Source organism: Oncorhynchus mykiss, chromosome 19, assembly GCF_057628025.1.
Source record: "Oncorhynchus mykiss isolate SJ-2025 chromosome 19, ASM5762802v1, whole genome shotgun sequence".
NCBI lineage: Eukaryota > Metazoa > Chordata > Actinopteri > Salmoniformes > Salmonidae > Oncorhynchus > Oncorhynchus mykiss.
The window spans coordinates 34,121,467-34,147,229 of record NC_143040.1 but is presented as its reverse complement, the minus strand read 5'-3'; the positions used below and the strand labels follow the sequence as shown (position 1 = coordinate 34,147,229).

Sequence of the window (25,763 nt, the reverse complement as noted above, 5' to 3'; positions counted from 1 at the left end):
GGTATTTTTCCTCCTATGGCTTGTTCTCCTTAATCTTTTTAAACAGTGAGCCAAGTTTGTTTTCAGCACCTTTACTTCCACGACTTAGAAAAACTATTTTTCCTTAAGCTCCCTCGTCTCTCTGCAGTAGACATACAGTGCCCTCAGACAGTATCAAACCCCCTTGTCTTATTACCCATTTTGTTGTGTTACAGTGTGAATTCAAAAGGACGCCTGTAACTGTAGTGACTGGGTGTATTGATACGCCATCCAAAGCCTAATTAATAACTTTACCATGTTCAAAGGGGTATTCAGCGTCTTTTTTTTATTTTTACACATCTACCAAATCGGTGCCCTTCTGTGCGAGGCATTGAAAAACCTCCCTCATCTTTGTGCTTGAAATTCACGACTCGATTGAGGGATCTTACAGATCACTTGTATGTGTGGGCCACAGAGTTGGGGTAGACATTAAAAAAATAAATGTTAACCACTATTGTTGAACATGGAATGAGTCCATGTAACTTAAGCGATTTGAAAGATATTTTAACTCCTGAACTTATTCAGGCTTGCCATAACAAACGGGTTGAATACTTATTAACTAAAGACATTTCAGCTTTAATTGTATTTTTTTCCCAAAAATTCAAAAAAAAAAAAAAAAAAAAAAGTTCATATTATGGGGTATTATGTGTAGATCAGTGACACAAAACAATAATTTAATACATTTTTAATTCAGGCAGTAAAAACAAAAAATGTCTAAAAATGGGTGTGAATACTTTCTGAAAGCAATATGTTTGTAACGTCAATTTGCAATAAAAACACATTATCGAATCGCAATACATATCGTATCAGCACCTAAGTACTGTGATAATATCGTATCGTGAGGTCCCTTGCAATTCCCAGCCCTACCTTTCATCCACCATTTTACTCCAGACTGTCCCAAAACCGCACCATTCCATACAAAGCGCACTACTTTAGGGAATAGGGTGTCATTTGAGACGGAACAACTGAAAGACTGACACAATGAAGCTCTGACCCCAACTCTCATTTTATTACCACCTCCACCAAATCCAACTCCATTCCACCTCACCTAAAATGTGAATAAAAGTTATTGAAAGCCTAAGTGATAGATGAGGGCTTTCAGAATGGGTCCGTGCTAATGGTAATCAGGATGGGAGAGCTACAGTACTGTAGAGTCTGACCTTGGCCTCGTCTCTCTCTACCAGCCTGTTATACAGTCATTAATCACATCACAACTTCGGCGGCCATCTTATGAACTCTCCCCAGACTAATAGACGAGATTATCACTTACATCACTTCATACAGCACAAAAGTTTGATTGTGTGTGCAGAGCAGGAGTGTGTGTGGGAAGAGTAGGAAGTGTGTGTGTGCATGCATGCGTGTGGTAGGACTTGTGAAGTGTGTATATATATTAGATAGAAGTGTGTGCAAGGAAGTGTGTCTCGCTCTCTCTCCTTCTCCCTTTCCCCATCTCTTACTCAGAGTTGATCAGATTGGAAGCTGGGAAAGTTTATCGCACTTGGACCAGCCCACTCATTCACACACTGCTTGAAAACACTACTTTAGACAGGCGCTGCTTGTAAGTTTTAAGGAGAATGCTTGAAGGAAGAGAGCAACAGAGCTGGATGAGTATAAGGAGGATCCAGTCATGCAGATTGATAGCAGGATCTACTGGGGTTGTAGACTAGAGTCTGTATCTGCAGTCATTGAACTGGAGGACTGAAGCACTATTAAAAAGTGCATCAACCCAGTTATACCAGTAGACTATAATAATGTACATCAACCCAGTTATACCAGTAGACTATAATAATGTACATCAACCCAGTTATACCAGGAGACTATAATAATCTACATCACCCCAGTTATACCAGGAGACCATATTAATCTACATCACCCCAGTTATACCAGGAGACTATAATAATCTACATTATAACAGGAGACTATAATAAACTACAGCAACCCAGTTATACCAAGAGACTATAATAATCTACGTTATACCAGTAGACTATAATAACCTACATCAACCCAGTTATAACAGGAGACTACAATAATCTACGTTATAACAGGAGACTATAATAATCTATATCACCCCAGTTATACCAGGAGACTACAATAATCTACGTTATAACAGGAGACTATAATAATCTATATCACCCCAGTTATACCAGGAGACTACAATAATCTACGTTATACCAGGAGACTATAATAATCTATATCACCCCAATTATACCAGGAGACTATAATAAATCTACATCAACCCAGTTATACCAAGAGACTATAATAATGTACATCAACCCAGTTATACCAGGAGACTATAATAATGTACATCAACCCAGTTATACCAGGAGACTACAGTGGGGCAAAAAAGTATTTAGTCAGTCACCAATTGTGCAAGTTCCCCCACTTAAAAAGATGAGGCCTGCCATTTTCATCATTGGTACACTTCAACTATGAGAGACAAAATGAGAAAAAAAATCCAGAAAATCACATTGTAGAATTTATGAATTTATTTGCAAATTATGGTGGAAAATAAGTATTTGGTCACCGACAAACAAGCAAGATTTCTGACTCTCACAGCCCTGTAACTTCTTCTTTGAGAGGCTCCTCTGTCCTCCACTCGTTACCTGTATTAATGGCACCTGTTTGAACTTGTTATCAGTATAAAAGACACCTGTCCACAACCTCAAACAGTCACACTCCAAACTCCACTATGGCCAAGGACACCAGAAACAAAATTGTAGACCTGCACCAGGCTGGAAAGACTGAATCTGCAATAGGTAAGCAGCTTGGTTTGAAGAAATCAACTGTGGGAGCAATAATTAGGAAATGGAAAACATACAAGACCACTGATAATCTCCCTCGATCTGGGGCTCCACGCAAGATCTCACCTCGTGGGGTCAAAATGATCACAAGAACAGTGAGCAAAAATCCCAGAACCACATGGGGGGATCTCGTGAATGACCTGCAGAGAGCTGGGACCAAAGTAACAAAACCTACCATCAGTAACGCACTACGCCGCCAGGGACTCAAATCCTGCAGTGCCAGACGTGTCCCCATGCTTAAACCAGTACATGTCCAGGCCCGTCTGAAGTTTGCTAGAGAGCATTTGGATGATCCAGAAGAAGATTGGGAGAATGTCATATGGTCAGATGAAACCAAAATATAACTTATTGGTAAAAACTCAACTCGCTGTGTTTGGAGGACAAAGAATGCTGAGTTGGAGCCAAATAACACCATACCTACTGTGAAACATGGGGGTGGAAACATCATGCTTTGGGGCTGTTTTTCTGCAAAGGGACCAGGACAACTGATCCGTGTAAAGGAAAGAATGAATGGGGCCATGTATCGTGAGATTTTGAGTGAAAACCTCCTTCCATCAGCAAGGGCATTGAAGATGAAACTTGGCTGGGTCTCAGCATGACAATGATCCCAAACACACCGCCCGGGCAACGAAGGAGTGGCTTCGTAAGAAGCATTTCAAGGTCTTGGAGTGGACTAGCCAGTCTCCAGATATCAACCCCATAGACAATCTTTGGAGGGAGTTGAAAGTCTGTGTTGCCCAGCAACAGCCCCAAAACATCACTGCTCTAGAGGAGATCTGCATGGAGGAATGGGCCAAAATACCAGCAACAGTGTGTGAAAACCTTGTGAAGACTTACAGAAAACGTTTGACCTCTGTCATTGCCAACAAAGGGTATACTCAAAACTCGGTTGATGTAGATTATTATAGTCTCCTGGTATAACGTAGATTCTTATAGTCTCCTGGTATAACTGGGTTAATGTAAATGATTATAGTCTACTGGTATAACTGGGTTGATGTACATTATTATGGTCTCCTGGTATAACTGGGTTGATGTAGATTATTATAGTCTCCTGGTATAACTGGGTTGATGTAGATTATTATAGTCTCCTGGTATAACTGGGTTGATGTAGATTATTATAGTCTCCTGGTATAACTGGGTTATACCAGTAGACTATAATAATCTACATCACCCCAGTTAAACCAGGATACTATAATAATCTACATCAACCCAGTTATACCAGGAGACTATAATAATCTGGTCTAAACCCCAATGTTACGATATAGCTAATGCACCCTTTCTTTCCTTATGTCATTCTTCAAAATGAATCACCATTACCTTTTAATTTCAGCACCATGGACAGCAGTGACTGACATTTCTGAATTATCGTTCCCTCTCACTAACTCATAAACAATCCCTAAACTGCACTCTTACTCTCAGTCACACAGCCGCCAGTGTGTAGCAGTAGTGTGTAAGGGAGCAGGGGCCTTTGGGTCTGTTTAGTACCTCTTGTGTAGCTCTCCTCCCAGAGAACAGCAGCTGGTTACCCACTCATCCCTGAACTACAGCAGGTCACACACACAGCATGGGCCCTGAGACGCACACACAGCAGGCAAGTTAGGCGGCTGGGCACTGTGCTGAGTGTAGGGGGTTGCTGCTCTCCTCTCTCACTCTGACACCCTGTTCTTCCCTTTAGAAAAACAGAGTGACTGCCACAACTTACAGAGAGACAGAGAGAGACCATTGTAGCAAGTAGCCAGGTACAGTAGGTGTGAGATGATGCAGGGGGGAGGCTGTTACAGCAGGGGTTGAGGAAGTGTAATTTTCCCCCTACAGCGAAAGGTGTACCCCTCACCCTCCTACAGCGAAAGATGTACCCCCTAAAGCCTAGAGATGTACCCCTTACCCTCCTACAGCTAGAGATGGACCCTGCTACAGCTAGAGATGTACCCCCTACAGCTAGAGATGTACCCCCTACAGCTAGAGATGTACCCCCTACCCTCCTACAGCTAGAGATGCACCCCCTACGGCTAGAGATGTACCCTCCTACGGCTAGAGATGTACCCTGCTACGGCTAGAGATGTACCCTGCTACCCCCCTATCCTCCTACAGCTAGAGAGAAAATACATTACACACAGCTGCTTTCAGAGCGAGAGAGAGAGGGCAGCACAGCAACCGACAGCAGCACCCCTGGAGGTGATGAATAACAAAGTAAGGCTGTAGTGCTACGCTGTTCTAGGAGTTGTTACTGTTGTTGTCACGGTAACACCAGGTATCCCGCATCGTAATCACAACTGCCCAGATTGCCGATATCCTACTGCTCTAACCTGATTGTGTGTGTGTGTGTGTGTGTGTGTTCATAACACTGCTCCCCACAGCCTCTGATCTATAAAAAGGGGCTAAAGTGAAATTGGGAGGGAGAGTACAGATGGTCAGACACACTCTCCAGACACATTGGGAAAAGATATCAGTATAGAGGCGATACTTAGCCTAGCCAATAAAGACTTTGGTTTATGCCTGAAAGCAGTAGCGGTTTAAAAAACTGTGTGCCTGACAGACACGACACTCAACAAATTGATAGCATTTCCCAGGCGGCTATTTTTAGATAAGCAGAAGATAACAGCAGTCAGTCCCCTCACGTCTCATCTCTAGCGAGTCCACTAATTGAAAATTCTGTAATTTGTTGTTTATATATTATTTGTGTATTTGAGAGACATTCTACTGCACTGTTGGAACTAGCAACATAAGCATTTCGCTGCACCTGCTACAACACCAGCAAATCTGTGTACGCAAACAATACACCTTGAATGAATGTTTTGATTTACTGTTACCAATTCAATTCCTTGTTCCCAAACTGCTGACTAAGGCTGCTGTGGAAGAAATTCATTATTGATTTAAAAATGTTGCCTTCTCTCCCTGTCTGTCTGTCTCTTCTCTTTCTCCCCATCCCTCCCTCCACCTCCTCTGTTTTCTGTCTCAGTTTTTCCTCTAATGCAAGTGACAAAGATAGCCATTTCTCTAGTTCACACCACTGACTATTGACTTGTGAGCAGTGAAAAAGCCCCAGCTGAAGGAGTCGAGGGAGGGAATAGAAATCCGACAGCAGGTTTCACTACTCTGTCTGCTCAGCCTCCTCTCGTCACACCCGATGGTGCGCACGCACACACGCACGTCAAAAGTTTGGACACACCTACTTATTCCAGAGTTCAGAATAATTTGATGACATCAAAACTATGAAATAACACATGGAATCATGTAGTAACCAGTTCTAAACAAATCAAAATATATCTTATATTTGAGATTCTTCAAAGTAGCCACCCTTGGCCTTGATGACAGCTTAGCACTCTTGGCATTCTCTCAACCAGCTTAATGAGGTAGTCACCTGGAATGCATTTCAATTAACAGGTGTGCCTTGGTAAAAGATAATTTGTGGAATTTCTTTCCTTCTTAATGCGTTTGAGTATACTGAAGATAGCCAGTATTTGGTAAAAGACCAAGTCCATATTATGGCAAGAACAACTCAAATAAGCAAAGAGAAACGACAGTCCATTATTTAGATGAAGACAAATTTCCACACCAATAAGAAGACTTGCTTGGCCAGGAAACACGAGCAATGGCTATGAGACCGGTGGAAATCTGTAATTTGGTCTGATGAGTCTTTGAGACACAGAGTAGGTGAACGGTGAATGAGATCCACAAGTGTGGTTCCCACCGTGAAGCATGGAGGTGGTGGTGTGATGGTGCTTTGCTGGTGACACTGTCGGTAATTTATTTAGAATTCAAAGCACACTTAACCAGCATGGCTTCCACAGCATTCTGCAGCGATACGCCACCCCATCTGGTTTGTGCTTAGTGGGACTATCATTTTCAACAGGACAATGACCCAACACACCAACAGGCTGTGTAAGGGCTATTTGACCAAGGAGAGTGATGAGTGCTGCATCAGATGACTTGGCCTCCACAACCACCCGACCGCAAACCAACAAACATCAAAGGCTACCTTTGAACATAGATTCATCTGTGGCTGTAAACGCATTTAGGACTTTTCTTACCAAATGTATTTTCTTTCACGTTCCAGGTCTGTTTGCCAGTCCATGAGAATAATTTAAATGGCCTTTGTGGCATGCTTGTCTCTCTGTGTGTGATGCGTATGTACAGCACCAGTCAAAAGTTCGGGCATACCTACTCATTCAAGGGTTTTTCTTCATTTGTACTATTTTCTACATTGTACAATAATAGTGAAGACAACAATGGTTTGGGATGAGTTGGACCGCAGAGTGAAGGAAAAGCAGCCAACAAGTGCTCAGCATGTGTGGGAACTTCAAGACTGTTGGAAAAGCATTCCAAGTGAAGCTGGTTGAGAGAATGCCAAGAGTGTGCAAAGCGGTCATCAACACAAAAGGGTGGCTACTTTGAAGAATCTAAAATATATTTTGATTTGTTTAACACCTTTGTGGTTATTACATGATTCCATATGTGTTATTTCATAATGTTGATATCTTCACTATTATTCTACAATGTATTAATAGTCCAAATAAAGAAAAACCCTTGAATGAGTAGGTGTGTCCAGACTGGTACTGTACGTACGCGTCACACACACACACCACAAATGCCATTTAAATTATTCTCATCAACTGAAAAACAGACCTGCGAACTACAAAGTAAGGTGAAAGAAAATATTATTTTTTTGGTAAGGAAATGTCCCATGCCAAGGTGGAGTCCTAAATGAGTTTACAGCAGTCGGGGAAACCAGAGAAACCAGAGATCTATGTTCAAAGACAGCCTTTGATGTTTGTTGGCCTAATAACTGCCTATAGTTTGTATCAAACCAGTGCATCCACCCCCTTGACACTGACTAACAATCCCTGCCTTGCCCATCCCCACTCAACTGTAACAATCCATACATGCATGTGGAATAAATACTCCCCTTAGAGCCCCAAGCATTTCCTCTTCAAGCCACATAGTTAGGAGGAAAAACTCCTGGCCCTTATGAGACATCAAACAAGCGCACCCCCTACCCCTCACCCCCACACACACACCTACCCCAATGAACACTAATAATCCCTAGCTAGCGCATCCGTGAGGCCCCAAACCTTCCCTTGGCTGTCTGTATAAGGTCTTAATTGTCAATGAATGGCCCTCAGTGATCCAGACAACCTTTGATGAGGCCTGCCAGAGAGAGTCAGAGTGGCTGGCTCGGTAAGTGGCTGTTGACGAAACCTCTTCAACAAGAGCACTGAGCAGCTGGCCCCTGCGCCACAGATAGGCAGGGGGAGAGAGGGATAGAGAAAAGAGAGAGAGCGAGTGAGCTAACTGTGTGGAACAAAGCTCATTACCAGAGCATTCACATGGACCGGTTAGTACCGAACGTACAGCACCTGGGAATCACAACATCTGAGTCAATGACACACTAGAGCTAACAACACCTGGACAACACCCCACTACAGCTAAGGCAACACACAATAGCAACACAATGTCTGGAACAGTACACACGACACAATCTACAAGTTACAAAATCTTCTAACGACACAAGCTCAATACCTGAGCCGCTACATCTGCACATGGTTTAGCTGAGGCCTAGGCTACACAATTTAATGTCCAATCTATTTTTACGTGACTGTCCATGAAATCCACAGGATAAAGACAAACACCAGGCAATCCGTCTTTAATCTATATAGAGTACACACATGTCAGCATTAACATAGTAATAATCTACCGGTTTACAATTTTACAACGCCTACACCGTCTTGTTACTATGGCTTTCTGGCAAATATGACAAGTGAGTTTCCGGCAACTAAAAGATGCTGCGACCGTCACAGACAAACTTATTTTCGTATCCCTGCGACAAGGAAAACGACTATTGCAACGACAGTCGACAAACATTCGACAGGAGTATAAATTAAATGTAGTTTTGACCAAAGACTAAATCACATTCTATTTGCCTACAGAAATGTCGTTAGACAAAGTATAAACCTTCCTTAAAACAGAGGAACGAACAGCATAATGAAGGTAAAAAGGCACAAGGCCACACACACACACACACACACACTTCCTCACCACCATGGCTTCATCATAATCAGGCAGCAGACCGCCTCTCTGGATTAAATCACAGCCCTGCATTAATTCTAATCAGAGTGTGTAGCCAGCCTTGACCAGAGGGCCCAGAGGGTGCATGTGTGTGTCCCTATCCCTCTGTATACACACACACACACCCTGGCCGAGGCAGTCATGTTGAACCACGCTCTTCAGGGTTCATCGCACTCCTCAAGTGGCACACAAACACACACAGCAGCACAGGTGAGATACTTTGACCTTTCCGAATGTGGGTAGGCTGAGTGTTGCCGTCTGAGCCGGGCTTTGGCGTTTTTAAAGGGGAACTGGAAATGGCACAAAACATGGTTATCCGGTATGTACACTTAACTTCAAACTTGTTTGTTTTCCCTAATGGGATCTTCGAAGGCGTGCTTGGTAACAGAGAATAAATTACATATGACAGCATGTATGAGGGTATCTGTGTGTGTGAGCACCTGTGAGCCCCTGCAGTGAGAATAAGAGGCACAGCCTGTGCAGGGTAAAATACCTATTTGCTACTGAATTATAAAAGGTCAGAAAATCTTTGAAGGTTTAAAAACTGCATTCTGATGCCTGCATAGAGAGAGAAAAGAGAGAGAGTTAGGAAGAGAAAGTGAGGGAGAGGAGAAGGGGTGGAGAGAGACATTATGGGATACATGGGATGACTGAGTCGGTGTGACAATAGGAGAAACAAGAGTGTGAAAAGAAGTGTGCAGTTGTGAGAGAGCGAGAGAGAGGAGTAGAGTAGAAGAACAGAGGTCTTGTATGGGTCAGGTATCTGGAGAGGCAGAGCTAAAGTGTTTATACCATGGCTGTCACGTTAGCCCTTTAAGCACTAGCTTTTATCCCCCTCCGCTTCTACACACTCACACTGAATTCACAAGCCTCCGCAACCATCCTCCCTTTCAAAATAAACCCCCTTTCATACTCTAGCCTGGGTAATTTCACCATTTGCAAAAAAAGGGAGAATCTGTTGAAAGGAATTCTAAGAATCTGAGCGGCGTAGAGTTCAGCTTCAGAAGAGCCTTTATGAGGTGGTTCAATGCGGCAGAAACGAGGTGGAAGTCAGCTCTGCGTTGTCTTTACTCAGAAAAATTAAATAAAAAGATTATTCTCTCAAAGAAGCCGAATTCATACAAAGTATAGAAGGTCAACTCTCCACGACCCATCTGCATCATCTGGTCCTGTGTCTCGCTCTCAAACAAAGCACAGATCACAGCAGAGGGGTGGGCTACAGTGGCGGAATTAGTGTAGTATATCAAGAGTTTTCTGGTAGCAGGGAATAAAAGCTGCATCATGAACTCAAGGCCCACGTCAGTTCACAACAATACTCTCACAACGTACAGTGAGCTCCAAAAGTATTGGTACAGTGACAAAATTATGTTTTGGCTCTGTACTCCAGCACTTCATACAACTATGGAGGTTAATGAGGTTAATGTGCTGACAGTCAGCTTTGAGGGTCATAAATGTCATAAATATCGAGTGAAACGTTTGGAAATTACAGCACGTTTTGTACATTGGACCCCTAAAAGGGGGGAGACTAAAGTATAGGAACAAATTCTCTTGCGTATTAAAGTAGTAAAAAGTGTTGTATTTGGTCCCATATTCCTCATACGCAATAAAACTTGCACAATACCAAAAGTTTCAGAAATCTAGTGGCCCAAGCTTGCGACTACAAACTTGTTGGATGCATTTGCTGTTTGTTTTGGTTGTTTCAGATTATTTTGTGCCCAATAGAAATTAATGGTAAACAATGTATTGTGTCATTCTGGAGTCACTTTTATTGTAAATAAGAATATGTTTAACACTTCTACATTAAATGTGGATGCTACCATGATTACGGATAGTCCGGATTGAATCATACACCCCCCCCCCCCCCTTAACCTCCCCTGTTTAGGTTAGCATGTCTTGGGGGTATGATATGTGCGTCTAACTTTCTCACTCATCATTATTCACGATTCATTCAGGACTATCCGTAATCATGCAAGCATCCACATTAATGTAGAAGTGGATGAAAATATGCTGAAATTAAAGCTGACAGTCTGCTCTTTAACCTCAGTCATTGTATAATTCCAATGTATCGTCAGACGCATGTAATTTCAGTTTTTTATGGTTGACTCAGTTTGCTGATTAAGTTGTCTTTCTCTCTCTCCCCCGGCTGCTTGCCGATTCCCACACCAAGCCATGCCCCGTCACTCAAGGAGAGAGCAGTTGCTCGACCCGAGTTACAAGCACTTCCTTGCCTGTTCATTCTGCATGGTCAGATAGATGCAACAAGATGTTGATGACATGCTGCTTTCCACAAGCATTCTATAATTAAACTATTAGTTTGTGTATCTTACTGTCTGCTAGTTTGTCTTTTCTTTGCAAGTTGTGGCTCAAATAAATCTTGTTAGCTGCTAATGTTTATCGCTAGTAAACTGGCTATTACAATTGAATGACGGGGGGATGACTGCTGTTTTAAGAGGTTCCTAACTAGAGGTCGACCGATTATGATTTTTCAATGCCGATACCGATTATTGGAGGACCAAAAAAAGCAGATAAAAAAAATAAAAATGTAAGGCCAATTTTTATATATAGATTTGTAATAATGACAATTTTCAACAATACTGAATGAACACTTATTTTAACTTAATATAGATTTTATTTATGTATTTAGTCTCAAATAAATGAAACATGTTCAATTTGGTTTAAATAATGCAAAAACAAAAAGTGTTGGAGAAGAAAGTAAAATTGCAATGTGTGCCATGTTAAAAAGCTAACTTTTCAGTTCCTTGCTCAGAACATGAGAACATATGAAAGCTGGTGGTTCCTTTAAACATGAGTCTTCAATATTCCCTGTTAAGAAGTTATAGGTTGTAGTTATTATAGGAATTATAGTACTATTTCTCTCTATACCATTTGTATTTCATATACCTTTGACTATTGGATGTTCTTATAGGCACTATAGTATTGCCAGCCTAGTCTCGGGAGTTGATAGGCATGAAGTCGTAAACTATGCTGTGCTTCAAGCATTGCGAAGAGCTGCTGGCAAACGCAGGAAAGTGCTGTTTGAATGAATGCTTACGAGCCTGTTGCTGCCTTCCACCGCTCAGTCAGACTGCTCTATCAAATCATAGACTTAATTATAATATAATAAACACACAGATGCCTTACATCATTAATAGTGTCAAAACCGGAAAGTATCAATTCAAAACCAAAACGTTTATTCTTTCAGTGAAATACGGAACCTTCAAAATATTGCTGTTACATTGCACAACCTTCAATATGTCATAATTATGTAAAATTCTGACAAATTACGGTCTTTGTTAGGAAGAAATGGTCAGGCGACCCAAACTGTTGCATATACCCTGACTGCTTGCACAGAACGCAAGAGAAGTGACACAATTTCCCTAGTTAATATTGCCTGCTAACATGAATTTATTTTAACTAAATATGCAGGTTTAAAAAATATATATACACACTTGTGTATTGATTTTAAGAAAGGCATTGATGTTTATGGTTAGGTACATTTGTGCAAAGATCGTGCTTTTTTTCACAAATGCGCTTTTGTTAAATCATCACCTGCTTGGCAAAGTAGGCTGTGATTCGATGATAAATTAACAGGCACCGCATTGATTATATGCAACGCAAAACAAGCTAGTTAACCTAGTAATATCATCAACCATGTGCAGTTAACTAGTGATTATGTTAAGATTGTCTTTTTATCAGATAAGTTTAATGCTAGCTAGCAACTTACCTTGGCTCCTTGCTGCACTCCTCGTGGATTGCAAAGTAAATCGGCATCCAAAAATGCTGATTACCGATTGTTATGAAAACTCGAAAATCTGCCCTAATTAAAATAGGCCATGCCGATTAAATCGGTCGACCTCTACTCTTAACCAACTGTGCCATTTTTTTTTTGCATTATTTTAAAACTTAATTTGTACATAATGTTGCTGCTACAGTAGTCTCAAAAATAACTTCTGGACATCAGAACAGCAATTACTCACTAAGATTTTTTCTTTAACGAGTCCGATGCAAAGGACATACTACTTTCGAGACCAGGCCCAAATCCCTGTCATTTGCTTGAAGAAAAGATGCAGAAAGAGGGGGCGGAGGTTGGGCTGTGGAGTAAACTTCCACTACCATCCGCACGATTGGCCAACGTGCAATCATTGGAAAATAAAATGGATAATCTACGATTAAAACTATCCTACCAGCGGGACATTAAATACTCTTATGTACTCTTATGTTACTCTTATGTTTCACCGAAACGTGGCTGAACAACGACACGGATAATACAGAGCTGGCTGGGTTTTCGATGCATCGGCAGGACAGAACAGCTACGTCTGGTAAGACGAGGGACAGGGGTGAGTGTCTATTTGTCAATAACAGCTGGTGCGCGATGTCTAATATTAAAGAAGTCTCGAGGTATTGCTCGCCTGAGGTAGAGTACTTCATGATAAGCTGTAGACCACACTATCTACCAAGAGAGTTCTCATCTATATTATTCACAGCCGTCTATTTACCACCACAAACTGATGCTGGCAGTAAGACTGCACTCAAACAACTGTATAAAGTCATAAGCAAACAAGAAAAAGCTCATCCAGAAGTGGCGCTCCTAGTGGCCGGGGACTTTAATGCAGGCAAACTTAACTATGTTTTGTCTACTTTAACCAGCATATCACATGTGTACCCAGAGAAAAAATAAATTACATTTAAAATTACATTTAAAAAAAATAATTTTTTAAAAAAAACTCTAGAACACCTTTACTCCACACACCGTAGCTTTCCCTAGCCCTCCATTTGGAAAATCTGACCATAATTCTATCTTCCGTATTCCTGCTTACAAGGAAACACTAAAAGCAGGCAGTACCAGTGACTCGCTCAATACGGAAGTGGTCAGATGAGGGATGCTATGGTCATGACTCTCCTGTGAGGATCCAAAGATCAGTTTAAAATAGATTAATGTCTACTGGGCCCTCTCACCCACAGAAGGGAGGAGGAATTGGTGTGGGGATTTTATGACCTCACACCAATCGTAAATTGCATGCAGCAGACGACTCCTTTGGTCTCTAGTATTGGTGATTGGAATCTGTTACAGAAGATTTTGCCACCCAAAAACGTCAAAAACATCAAAAAGGGAACACAGACAATATTTTCAACATCTGAATGTGGGGGTTGATGAGATATGACTATTTTGTGATGTCATTAAGTTAAATATTTATTTTTATACCACTTTTTTAAAAAGCGCTTTCACACCATGTCAAGTTTATTTCCTATACAACATAAAGGATGTAAAGGATGAAGAGAATATTTTTGTTAAGATAACTAAATTCATATTCCTTTCTAACAATAAATAGTTTATGATACTTGGCAAGTAACTAGACATGCCCGAGGGAGCTCAGAGAGCATGCCAGGATGACAGAAACACCCTTTTTTACCCAAGTGTGTAAAAGATTGAGTTAAGAATTAACATAATCAAGGACTCAAGCTGCAGCTAGGTCTCCATTGGTCATGACCCTGAAAATCAACGAGGTGAAGACAACAAAGTAGCCTCTAACAATCAATGTTACGGTTGTTCTAAGTACTAGATACACAGCGAAGGAAGACCTTCAACACGTAAATACATGCATTACTACTTACCCAAATGGGCGGCAGTTCGAGGCAAGGTATTAGGATTACTGTGAGCGTAGTTCCTAAATGTATCCAAGTGTTGTCTCTCTTTTATAACAAGTGTCATTTGTGTTATTCCGCAAGGGACCTATTTCCATCGTATTAAGATTCTAATCAATAACCTATACAGTGTGTGTGTGTGTGTATCCTGTATTATCATTTAGTTTGAAAATAATCAAATCAATGTGTGGTACAGAATGATCAGTAAGACTCGGGTTTGTGCAGATTCAAGAAGTCTGCGATGTTCAGAATTTGATGAGGTAATGATTAATAAGTGACTTCGAGATATATATATAATATATCATATATTTTAGAGTAATTCATGATGGTAAACAACTTCACGTTTCCCCAAATTCCTAATGAGTTAATTGTTACAAGATTAATAAAAACATTTAAAGTTAAAATAGGTTAACAATTAAACATGGTTGATTCAATAAATAACAGTCAGCACATTAATGAATGTAATGTCACGACACTACGCTAGAGGATTGTTTTGATAGCATAGAATGGAATATGTTCTGGGATTCATCCCATGACATTGAGGAGTATACCACATCAGTCACCAGATTCATCAATAAGTGCATCGACGACGTTGTCCCCACAGTGAGAGTACGTACATATCCCAACAAGAAGCCATGGATTACAGACAACATCCGCACTGAGCTGTAGCTGCCGCTTTCTAGGAGCGGGACACTGATCCGGACGCTTATAAGAAATCCCGCAAAGCCCTCAGATGAACCATCACAGACAAAGCATCAATACAGGACTAAAATTGAGGCTCGTCAGATGTGGCAGGGCTTGCGAACTATTACGGACTACAAAAGGGAAACCCAGCAACGAGCTGCACAGTGACGTGACCCTACCAGATGAGCTAAATGCCCATTATGCTCACATCGGGGCAAGCAACACAAGCAACACCAGCTTTTCCATACAACTGTGATCACGCTCTCGGTAGCAGATGAAAACAAAACCTTTAGACAGGTCAATATTTACAAAGCCACGGGGCCAGACGGATTACCAGGACGTGTACTCAAAGCATGCGTGGATCAACTGGCAAGTGTCTGTGATACCTGTAATACCTACATGTTTCAAGCAAACCACCATAGTCCCTGTGCCCAAGGGGGCGAAGGTAACCTGCCTAAATGATCACTGCCCTGTAGCACTCCCATCGGTAGCCATGAAGTGCTTTGAAAGGCTGGTCATCCATCATCCAGGAAACCCTAGACCCACTCCAATTCGCTTACCTCCCCAACAGATCCATAGATGACGGAATCTCAAGTGCACTCCACACTGCCCTTTCCCACCTGGACAAAAGGAACACCTATGTGAGAATGCTATTCATTGACTACAGCTCAGCATTCAACCCCAGTGCCCACAAAGCACATCACTAAGCTAAGGACCCTGGGACTAAACACCTCCCTCTGCATCTGGATCCTGAATTTCCTGACAGGCCACCTCCAGGTGGTAAGGGTAGGCAATAACTTGTCTGCCATGCTGATCCTCAACACTGGAGGTCCTCAGGGGTGGGTGCTTAGCCCCCTCCTGTACTCCCTGTTCACTCACGACTGGGAGTCCAAACACAACTCCAGCATTAAGCTTGCTGACGATGCAACAGTGTAGGCCTGATAACTGACAATGTGACAGCCTATAGGGAGCAGGTCAGAGACCTGGCAGTGTGGTGCTAGGACAACAACCTCTCCCTCAATGGGAGCAAGACAAAGGAGCTGATCGTAGACTACAGGAAAAGGTAGGCCTCCATTAACATTGACGGGGCTGTCGTGGAGCGGGTCGAGAGTTTTAAATTCCTTGGTGTCCACATCACCAACGTACGATCAAGGTCCAAACAAACTAAGAAAGTCATGAAGAAGGCATGACAACACCTTTTCCCCCTCTTGAGACTGAAAGGATTTGGCATGGGTCCCCAGAACCTCAAAATGTTCTATAGCTGCACCATCGAGAGCGCCTAACCATTGAATCACCGCCTGGTATGGCAACTGCTCGGCCTCCGACCGCAAGGCGCTACAGAGGGTAGCGCGTACGGCCAAATAAATCACCGGGGCCAAGCTTCCTGCCAGCCAGGACCTATATTATGCTTCTACCCCCAAGAAGGAGTTCTGAACAATTAAACAAATGGCCAGCCGGACTATTTACATTGACGAACCCCCTTTATTTTTACACTGCTGCTACTCGCTGTTTATTATGTATGCATAGTAACTTTAGCTGCTGTACAAATTACCTCAACTTGCCTGTACCCCTGCACATTGACTGGGTACCAGTACCCCCTGTACATAGCCTCATTATTTAATTGTTACTTTAAGAAAATATTTACTAAAGTAAATAAATTTAACTCTATTTCTTGAACTGCATTGTTGGTTAAGAGCTTGTAAGGAAGTAAGAATTTCATAGTAAGGTCTACTACACCTGTTGTATTCGGCGCATGTGACAAATAAACATTTCTTTGATTTGAATTTAGCTAGCTTGCTAAATGTACTTAAGAGTCAGAGCAAACATAGGTATCTAATACAGCACGGTACAAGTATGGTATATTCATGTTGTTTGTGTAATGGTATCTTATAAAGAGAGGAATAGGCAATGCATGAATATTTTAGCTAGCTAGAGTGTACTCAGAAAGTATTCAGACCGCTTCACATTTTCCACATTGTTACATTACAGCCTTATTCTAAAATGGATTTGGCATTCAGGCCAAATAATTCAATCTTGGTTTCATCAGACCAGAGAGTTGTCTGTAATGTCCAGAGAGTCCTATTGGCAAACTCCAAGTGGGCTGTCATGTGCCTTTTACTGGAGGAGTGGCTTCTGTCTGGCCACTCCACCATAAAGGCCTGATTGGTGGAGTGCTGCAGAGATGGTTGTCCTTCTGGAAGTTCAACTTCCTGACCAAGGCCCTTCTCTGCCAATTGCGCAGTTTGGCAGGGTGGCCAGCTCTTCCTATTTCCGGCGCCGACAGAGATGGCCGCCTCGCTTCGCGTTCCTAGGAAACAGTGCAGTGTTTTGTTTTTTTACGTGTTATTTCTTACATTAGTACCCCAGGTCATCTTAGGTTTCATTACATACAGTCGAGAAGAACTACTGAATATAAGATCAGCGTCAACTCACCATCAGTACGACCAAGAATATGTTTTTCGCGAAGTGGATCCTGTGTTCTGCCTTTCACCCAGGACAACGGAATGGATCCCATGCAGCGACCCAAAAAATCGACTCCGAAAAAGAGGGAAACGAGGCGGTCTTCTGGTCAGACTCCGGAGACGGGCACATCGTGCACCACTCCCTAGCATCCTTCTCGCCAATGTCCAGTCTCTTGACAACAAGGTTGATGAAATCCAAGCAAGGGTAGCATTCCAGAGGGACATCAGAGAATGTAACGTTCTTTGCTTCACGGAAACATGGCTCACTGGAGAGACGCTATCGGGGGCGGTGCAGCCAGCGGGTTTCTCCACGCATCGCGCCGACAGAAACAAACATCTTTCTGGTAAGAAGAGGGGCGGGGGCGTATGCCTTATGACTAACGAGACATGGTGTGATGAAAGAAACATACAGGAACTCAAATCCTTCTGTTCACCTGATTTAGAATTCCTCACAATCAAATGTAGACCGCATTATCTACCAAGAGAATTCTCTTCGATTATAATCACAGCCGTATATATCCCCCCCCCCCAAGCAGACACATCGATGGCTCTGAACGAACTTTATTTGACTCTTTGCAAACTGGAATCCATTTATCCGGAGGCTGCATTCATTGTTGCTGGGGATTTTAACAAGGCTAATCTGAAAACAAGACTCCCAAAATTTTATCAGCATATCGATTGCGCAACCAGGGGTGGAAAAACCTTGGATCATTGTTACTCTAACTTCCGCGATGCATATAAGGCCCTGCTCCGCCTTCCTTTCGGAAAAGCTGACCACGACTCCATTTTGTTGATCCCTGCCTACAGACAGAAACTAAAACAAGAGGCTCCCACGCTGAGGTCTGTCCAACGCTGGTCCGACCAAGCTGACTCCACACTCCAAGACTGCTTCCATCACGTGGACTGGGACATGTTTCGTATTGCGTCAGATAACAATATTGACGAATACGCTGATTCGGTGTGCGAGTTCATTAGAACGTGCGTTGAAGATGTCGTTCCCATAGCAACGATTGAAACATTCCCTAACCAGAAACCGTGGATTGATGGCAGCATTCGCGTGAAACTGAAAGCACGAACCACTGCTTTTAATCAGGGCAAGGTGACTGGTAACATGACCGAATACAAACAGTGCAGCTATTCCCTCCGCAAGGCAATCAAACAAGCTAAGCGTCAGTACAGAGACAAAGTAGAATCTCAATTCAACGGCTCAGACACAAGAGGCATGTGGCAGGGTCTACAGTCAATCACAGACTACAAGAAGAAATCCAGCCCAGTCACGGACCAGGATGTCCTGCTCCCAGGCAGACTAAATAACTTTTTTGCCCGCTTTGAGGACAATACAGTGCCACTGACACGCCCTGCAACGACAACATGCGGACTCCTTCACTGCAGCCGAGGTGAGTAAGACATTTAAACGTGTTAACCCTCGCAAGGCTGCAGGCCCAGACGGCATCCCCAGCCGCGCCCTCAGAGCATGCGCAGACCAGCTGGCCGGTGTGTTTACGGACATATTCAATCAATCCCTATACCAGTCTGCTGTTCCCACATGCTTCAAGAGGGCCACCATTGTTCCTGTTCCCAAGAAAGCTAAGGTAACTGAGCTAAACGACTACCGCCCTGTAGCACTCACTTCCGTCATCATGAAGTGCTTTGAGAGACTAGTCAAGGACCATATCACCTCCACCCTACCCGACACCCTAGACCCACTCCAATTTGCTTACCGCCCAAATAGGTCCACAGACGATGCAATCTCAACCACACTGCACACTGCCCTAACCCATCTGGACCAGAGGAATACCTATGTGAGAATGCTGTTCATCGACTACAGCTCGGCATTCAACACCATAGTACCCTCCAAGCTCGTCATCAAGCTCGAGACCCTGGGTCTCGACCCCGCCCTGTGCAACTGGGTACTGGACTTCCTGACGGGCCGCCCCCAGGTGGTGAGGGTAGGCAACAACATCTCCACCCCGCTGATCCTCAACACTGGGGCCCCACAAGGGTGCGTTCTGAGCCCTCTCCTGTACTCCCTGTTCACCCACGACTGCGTGGCCACGCACGCCTCCAACTCAATCATCAAGTTTGCGGACGACACAACAGTGGTAGGCTTGATTACCAACAACGACGAGACGGCCTACAGGGAGGAGGTGAGGGCCCTCGGAGTGTGGTGTCAGGAAAATAACCTCACACTCAACGTCAACAAAACTAAGGAGATGATTGTGGACTTCAGGAAACAGCAGAGGGAACACCCCCCTATCCACATCGATGGAACAGTAGTGGAGAGGGTAGCAAGTTTTAAGTTCCTCGGCATACACATCACAGACAAACTGAATTGGTCCACTCACACAGACAGCATCGTGAAGAAGGCGCAGCAGCGCCTCTTCAACCTCAGGAGGCTGAAGAAATTCAGTTTGTCACCAAAAGCACTCACAAACTTCTACAGATGCACAATCGAGAGCATCCTGGCGGGCTGTATCACCGCCTGGTACGGCAACTGCTCCGCCCACAACCGTAAGGCTCTCCAGAGGGTAGTGAGGTCTGCACAACGCATCACCGGGGGCAAACTACCTGCCCTCCAGGACACCTACACCACCCGATGTTACAGGAAGGCCATAAAGATCATCAAGGACATCAACCACCCGAGCCACTGCCTGTTCACCCCGCTATCATCCAGAAGGCAAGGTCAGTACAGGTGCATCAAAGCTGGGACCGAGAGACTGAAAAACAGCTTCTATCTCAAGGCCATCAGACTGTTAAACAGCCACCACTAACATTGAGTGGCTGCTGCCAACACACTGACACTGACTCAACTCCAGCCACTTTAATAATGGGAATTGATGGGAAATGTAAATATATCACTAGCCACTTTAAACAATGCTACCTTATATAATGTTACTCACCCTACATTATTCATCTCATATGCATACGTATATACTGTACTCTATATCATCGACTGCATCCTTATGTAATACATGTATCACTAGCCACTTTAACTATGCCACTTTGTTTACATACTCACCTCATGTATATACTGTACTCGATACCATCTACTGTATCCTGCCTATGCTGCTCTGTACCATCACTCATTCATATATCCTTATGTACATATACTTTATCCCCTTACACTGTGTATAAGACAGTAGTTTTGGAATTGTTAGTTAGATTACTTGTTGGTTATTACTGCATTGTCGGAACTAGAAGCACAAGCATTTCGCTACACTCGCATTAACATCTGCTAACGATGTGTATGTGACAAATACAATTTTATTTGATTTGATTTAGGAGGAGACTTGGTGGTTCCAAACTTCCATTTAAGAATGATGGAGGCCATTGTGTCCTTGAGGCCCTTCAACGCTGCATACATGTTTTGGTACCCTTCCCCAGATCCGTGCATCGACACAATCCTGTCTTGGAGGTCTAAGGACAATTCCTTCGACCTCATGGCTTGGTTTTGGCTCTGACATGCACAATCTGTGCTGTCGGACCTTATATAGACAGGTGTGTGCATTTCCAGATCATGTTCAAATCAATTTTATTTACCACAAAAGGACTCCAAATCATGTTGTAGAAACATCTCAAGGATGATCAATGGAAGCAGGAATGTGAGCTCAAGTCTCATAGCAAAGGGTCTGAATAATTAAGGTATTTCAGTTTTATTTTTAATACATTTGCAAACATTTCAAAAAAACTGATTTTGCTTTGTCATTGTGGGGTATTGTGTGTAGATTGATGAGGAAATTGTTTTATTTAATACAGAATAAGGCTGTAACGTAACAAAATGTGGAGAAAGTCAAGGGGTCTGAATACTTTCCGAATGCGCTGTTACACAACACTAATATGTGAACAATGTTTTTTGTGAAGATGTTTCATTTTGGTTTTTTTAATAACAAGTTTGGTAGCAATGTGAAAATCGTTGTGAAAATCTTTCAGCTCAAGTTGACTACGAAACCCACAATGCAATTCGCTGGGCACCGAAGACTTGGATGTCGATTAAGGCAGCCCCCCGCACCTCTTTGATTCAGAGGGGTTGAGTTAAATGCGGAAGACACATTTCAGTTGAATACATTCAGTTGGACAACTGACTAGGTATCCCCCTTTCCCTTTATCCTGTATAGAACAAACACCATGCACTACCAATTTACCAGTGTACATTCTCACAATGTTCAACCTGCAGATCGATGTGCCTCAGAGTAGTCTGACATTTGTCGTAGAATTACAACATTACTTTTATATTATAATGTCTTGATATATTAGTACATTCACACTGTTTTTCTTAGAGGCAACAGAATAGGGTTCTTAGAACTCATGTGTTTGAGATTTAACGCTGACTGTCAATTTACAATGGCTTGGTGATAAGACAACATTCCATTCCATGATTAGTGTCTGTGTGCCTGTCTGTCAGTGGCAGGGTGACCCAATCTCCAGTTTATTTATCCCATATGGCAGATGAATACTGGACTCCATCATTCTGAGGGAAGGGCTTAGTATCCTGTTGCATTAGTATTTCTGTATAAACAAGCAGTACATGAACTAGCGACAGATATGTGGCGCAATGTAAATCTTGATATCTGTTGCACGAGAGCACAATGAACCTTTGTTCACGTATCTGTTCTTTGTCACAAGGACTCAGGAAGACAAAAAAAATAAAAAAAATAAACGAATCCTGTTTAATTGGGCTTTAACTCTACACCATTGGGTGACCGTTAACGCTCCATTACTGCAGGAATTAATAAAGTTCAGTTGTTTTGAAAAAATCTAAAAGTCTCTCCTTCGATTAGAATAATTACCACGACACATTCAATGCACCCTGGACTGAAGAGGCAGTTAAATTATATTTCTCGAGTTAGAAATATTGCTAAAATATAATCAATGGCTAATTCAAGAGACGACAACCTCCCGCGTTATGACATCGGCCATCTGACATGTATGACAGACGTTTTCGTGATTGTGTAGCGAGAGCGTTTATCTCAATGCTACGTCATAACAGCCAAATTTCTGACTGCTTGAACTGCAATAGCTCAGATACACATGAAATGACTCAGGGAATCGATTTAATGTCGCTCAGAGATGCACAATAACAGTATACCATTCAAAATGGGTGAATCTTTACTTTAAATGCAGAAAATCGGCAATCTAAACAAACGTTCTACCACCGTAACCATGTTGACTTTTGGGAAGTCTATTGATTCGGTGTTCAGACATACCGTATAACATTTTTATGTGAAAACTATTTCTAAATTGCATACTTTGTTTTTTCCAAACTCACTTCAGTCGCAAATACTGTAAGAGGCTTGCGCTACCGGTGCACTGCTGGCACATGCACAGATCAAATACACAACTGGAACACTGATTAAGCTGTTTACATGTCCTAATAATGCAAAAGATCGATTAAAAAAAAAACATTTTTTTTGCAGCAGCATATGCTTACTTTGATTTTGACCTCACACCAATTAAGATAAGCCGAGTTAGGCGTTTACAGTTTAATATCGACGTATTAGTGTGCATGTAAACGTACTCAGTGTATTCAAGGTGCAGCACACTATATTCCAACTAGGGTTGCAAACATACGAAGTTGACCAATTACCTACCAGAACTGAGGTATTTTTAAAGGATTGTATGTAAATCCATCACAAAACATTTTGGGTACTTCAGATTATCAGTGTTGTCTGTAATTATCTTTGGCCTTATCACATGTAAAATAGGACAATTTAAGATAAAAAAAAGATTTAAAAAAAGATTTAATGACAAAGCTGTAAAACATCATACATGAACCATCAATTTAGTGAATGCCATTGGTGTTTAATATGAGGGTTTCAGCATCCTTTAGAATTGTTTTTACACATTTGTTTTACTATGTCAAATTTGAATAAATCATTCCATTTCCATGACTCCAACAATTTACTAGGCCTAGATGTTTTGCCCATACCATGCAGCTCTGCATGGCAGTGTGGAAGAGGAAACAAAAGTACAGGAAATTCAGAAAATTACTAAAATGCTGAAAATGATTTATTTGAAGTTGGACTGAACAGTATAAAACAAATCAGAATGGAGAAAACCACATTTTAAACATAAAATACCATCAAAAATATGAAACATTTCACACAATGATATTTTGGCCATATAGCCAAGCCCTAGCCTTACCTGGGATTTGAGCGCCCAGTATTCTTCTGATCCATACTCCACATGTTTCAGAGATGTCATGTAGTCATAGCTGATCACGGCAGTCTACAAGGAAAACACAGTCAAAAATACATTAGTTCATTAATGTGCTTGCATGGTTGTGTACCAACAGTGGATTCAGCCCGAAATCTAGGTGGTTGTGGTTATTGATCATAGCTGCAGCCTGTCCAAAAGGAGATCAGAGACTGATGTGTTTGACTTATTGACTTACATCATTACACATTTTAATCAAAAGTTTAGTTGAACCAAACTGCAAAGGCTTCGTGCAAATTCTTGCCTACGGCTTATCTTTCCCTATAAAATGACGTGTATTTTATTTGTTGTTGTTGCTGTTTTGTTGAGCTGGGTTTAATGTAAAAATAGTACCACCCACCAGCATGGCATTGTTAATTAAAATCAGAAACACCTGCAAAGTTCGCAAGTCGCGACTGAGCGGCGCAATAGCAAAGATGGTGGATAAATGAATATAGTTCACTCAAGTCGTTTACCATTGAAAAGAAATGGTCAGTTCCTGTCTACTTAGTGGAGTGGGTCTCCCATAAACACCAATGCAAATAGCAGCTGGGTAGGACACACTGTCCAAGACACATTTTTATTTCATCTTGGTCTACTCTAGGTCGTCCGTCCTTTCAACCAATCCATTGGTGTACATTTTTAAACGTGTATTTTTCCCTACACTACCGGTCAAAAGTTTAAGAACACCTACTCATTCAGGGGTTTTACTATATTTTTATATTATCTACATTGTAGAATAGTGAAGACATCAAAACTATATAACACATGGAATCATGTAGTAACCAAAAAAAGTGTTAAACAAATCAAAATATATTTTATATATATTTTGATCGAAGCAATCTTGAAGCGTGGAATCAGATTGGTCGGACCAGCGTTAAACAGACCTGAGCACGGTTGTTTCCTGTTTTAGTTTCTGTCTATAGGCTGGCAGCAACAAAATGGAGTCGTGGTCAGATTTACCAAAAGGAGGGCAGAGGAGGGGTTTGTATGCGTCGCGGAAGTTAGAGTAACAATGATCCAGAATTTTGCCAGCCCGGGTCGCGAATTCGATATGCTGATCAAATTTAGGGAGCCTTGTTTTCAGATTAGCCTTGTTAAAATCCCCAGCTACAATAAATGCAGGCTCAGGATATCTGGTTTCCAGTTTACACAATGATCCAACACACATCCAGGCTGTGTAAGGGCTATTTTACCAAGAAGGAGAATGATAGAGAGCTGCATCAGATGACCTGGCCTCCACAATCACCTGACCTCAGCCCAATTTAGATGGTCTGGGATGAGTTGGACAGCAGAGTGAAGGAAAAGCAACAAGCCAACAAGTGCTCAGCATATCTGGGCACTCATTCAAGACTGTTGGAAAAGCATTCCAGGTTGAGCTGGTTGAGAGAATGCCAAGAGTGTGCAAAGCCGTCATCAAGGCAAAGGGTGGCTATTTGAAGAATCTCAATTATATTTTGATTAACACTTTTTTGGTTATTACATGATTCCATGTGTTATTTCATAATGTTGATGTCTTCCCTATTATTCTACAATGTAAGTAATTTCTATTGCCATTTCCAGCTATGTCAAAATAGCCTACATAAAGCCAACAAATAAAAACATTGCAGCCTGCAGGTAGAAAATATCCTGTTAAAAATAAATATCCTATAAATCACATTGGCTTACTCATGGCCTGTCAGCAAGGAACTTGCAACACTGTATAAAATATTAACTTAGGTCAGGGCCTGAAGTTTGTGCTAGCAAAAATGCAACACTGTGTAAAATGGTCGGGGGGGGCCCTAAGAGTTCCCCGTTCCATTGAGCTCCGGACAGACATAGCTTTAGTCTATTTGCGCAAGGGATAAGAAGTGTATATGACAATTTTATATATGGTAAAATTGCATGTGACATGATT

At 42.1% G+C, this 25,763-nt stretch overlaps 1 protein-coding gene across 1 annotated transcript in view; it reads right to left on the bottom strand.

Moving 5' to 3' along the window:
* Window positions 1–25,763, bottom strand: part of adck1 (aarF domain containing kinase 1) — a 172,115-nt gene that overhangs the window by 125,462 nt on the left and 20,890 nt on the right. Inside the window, exon 3 of the mRNA XM_021573702.3 lies at window positions 23,816–23,899. Coding sequence (XP_021429377.3) covers window positions 23,816–23,899 — 84 coding nt within the window. The remainder of the gene's footprint in view (window positions 1–23,815; window positions 23,900–25,763) is intronic.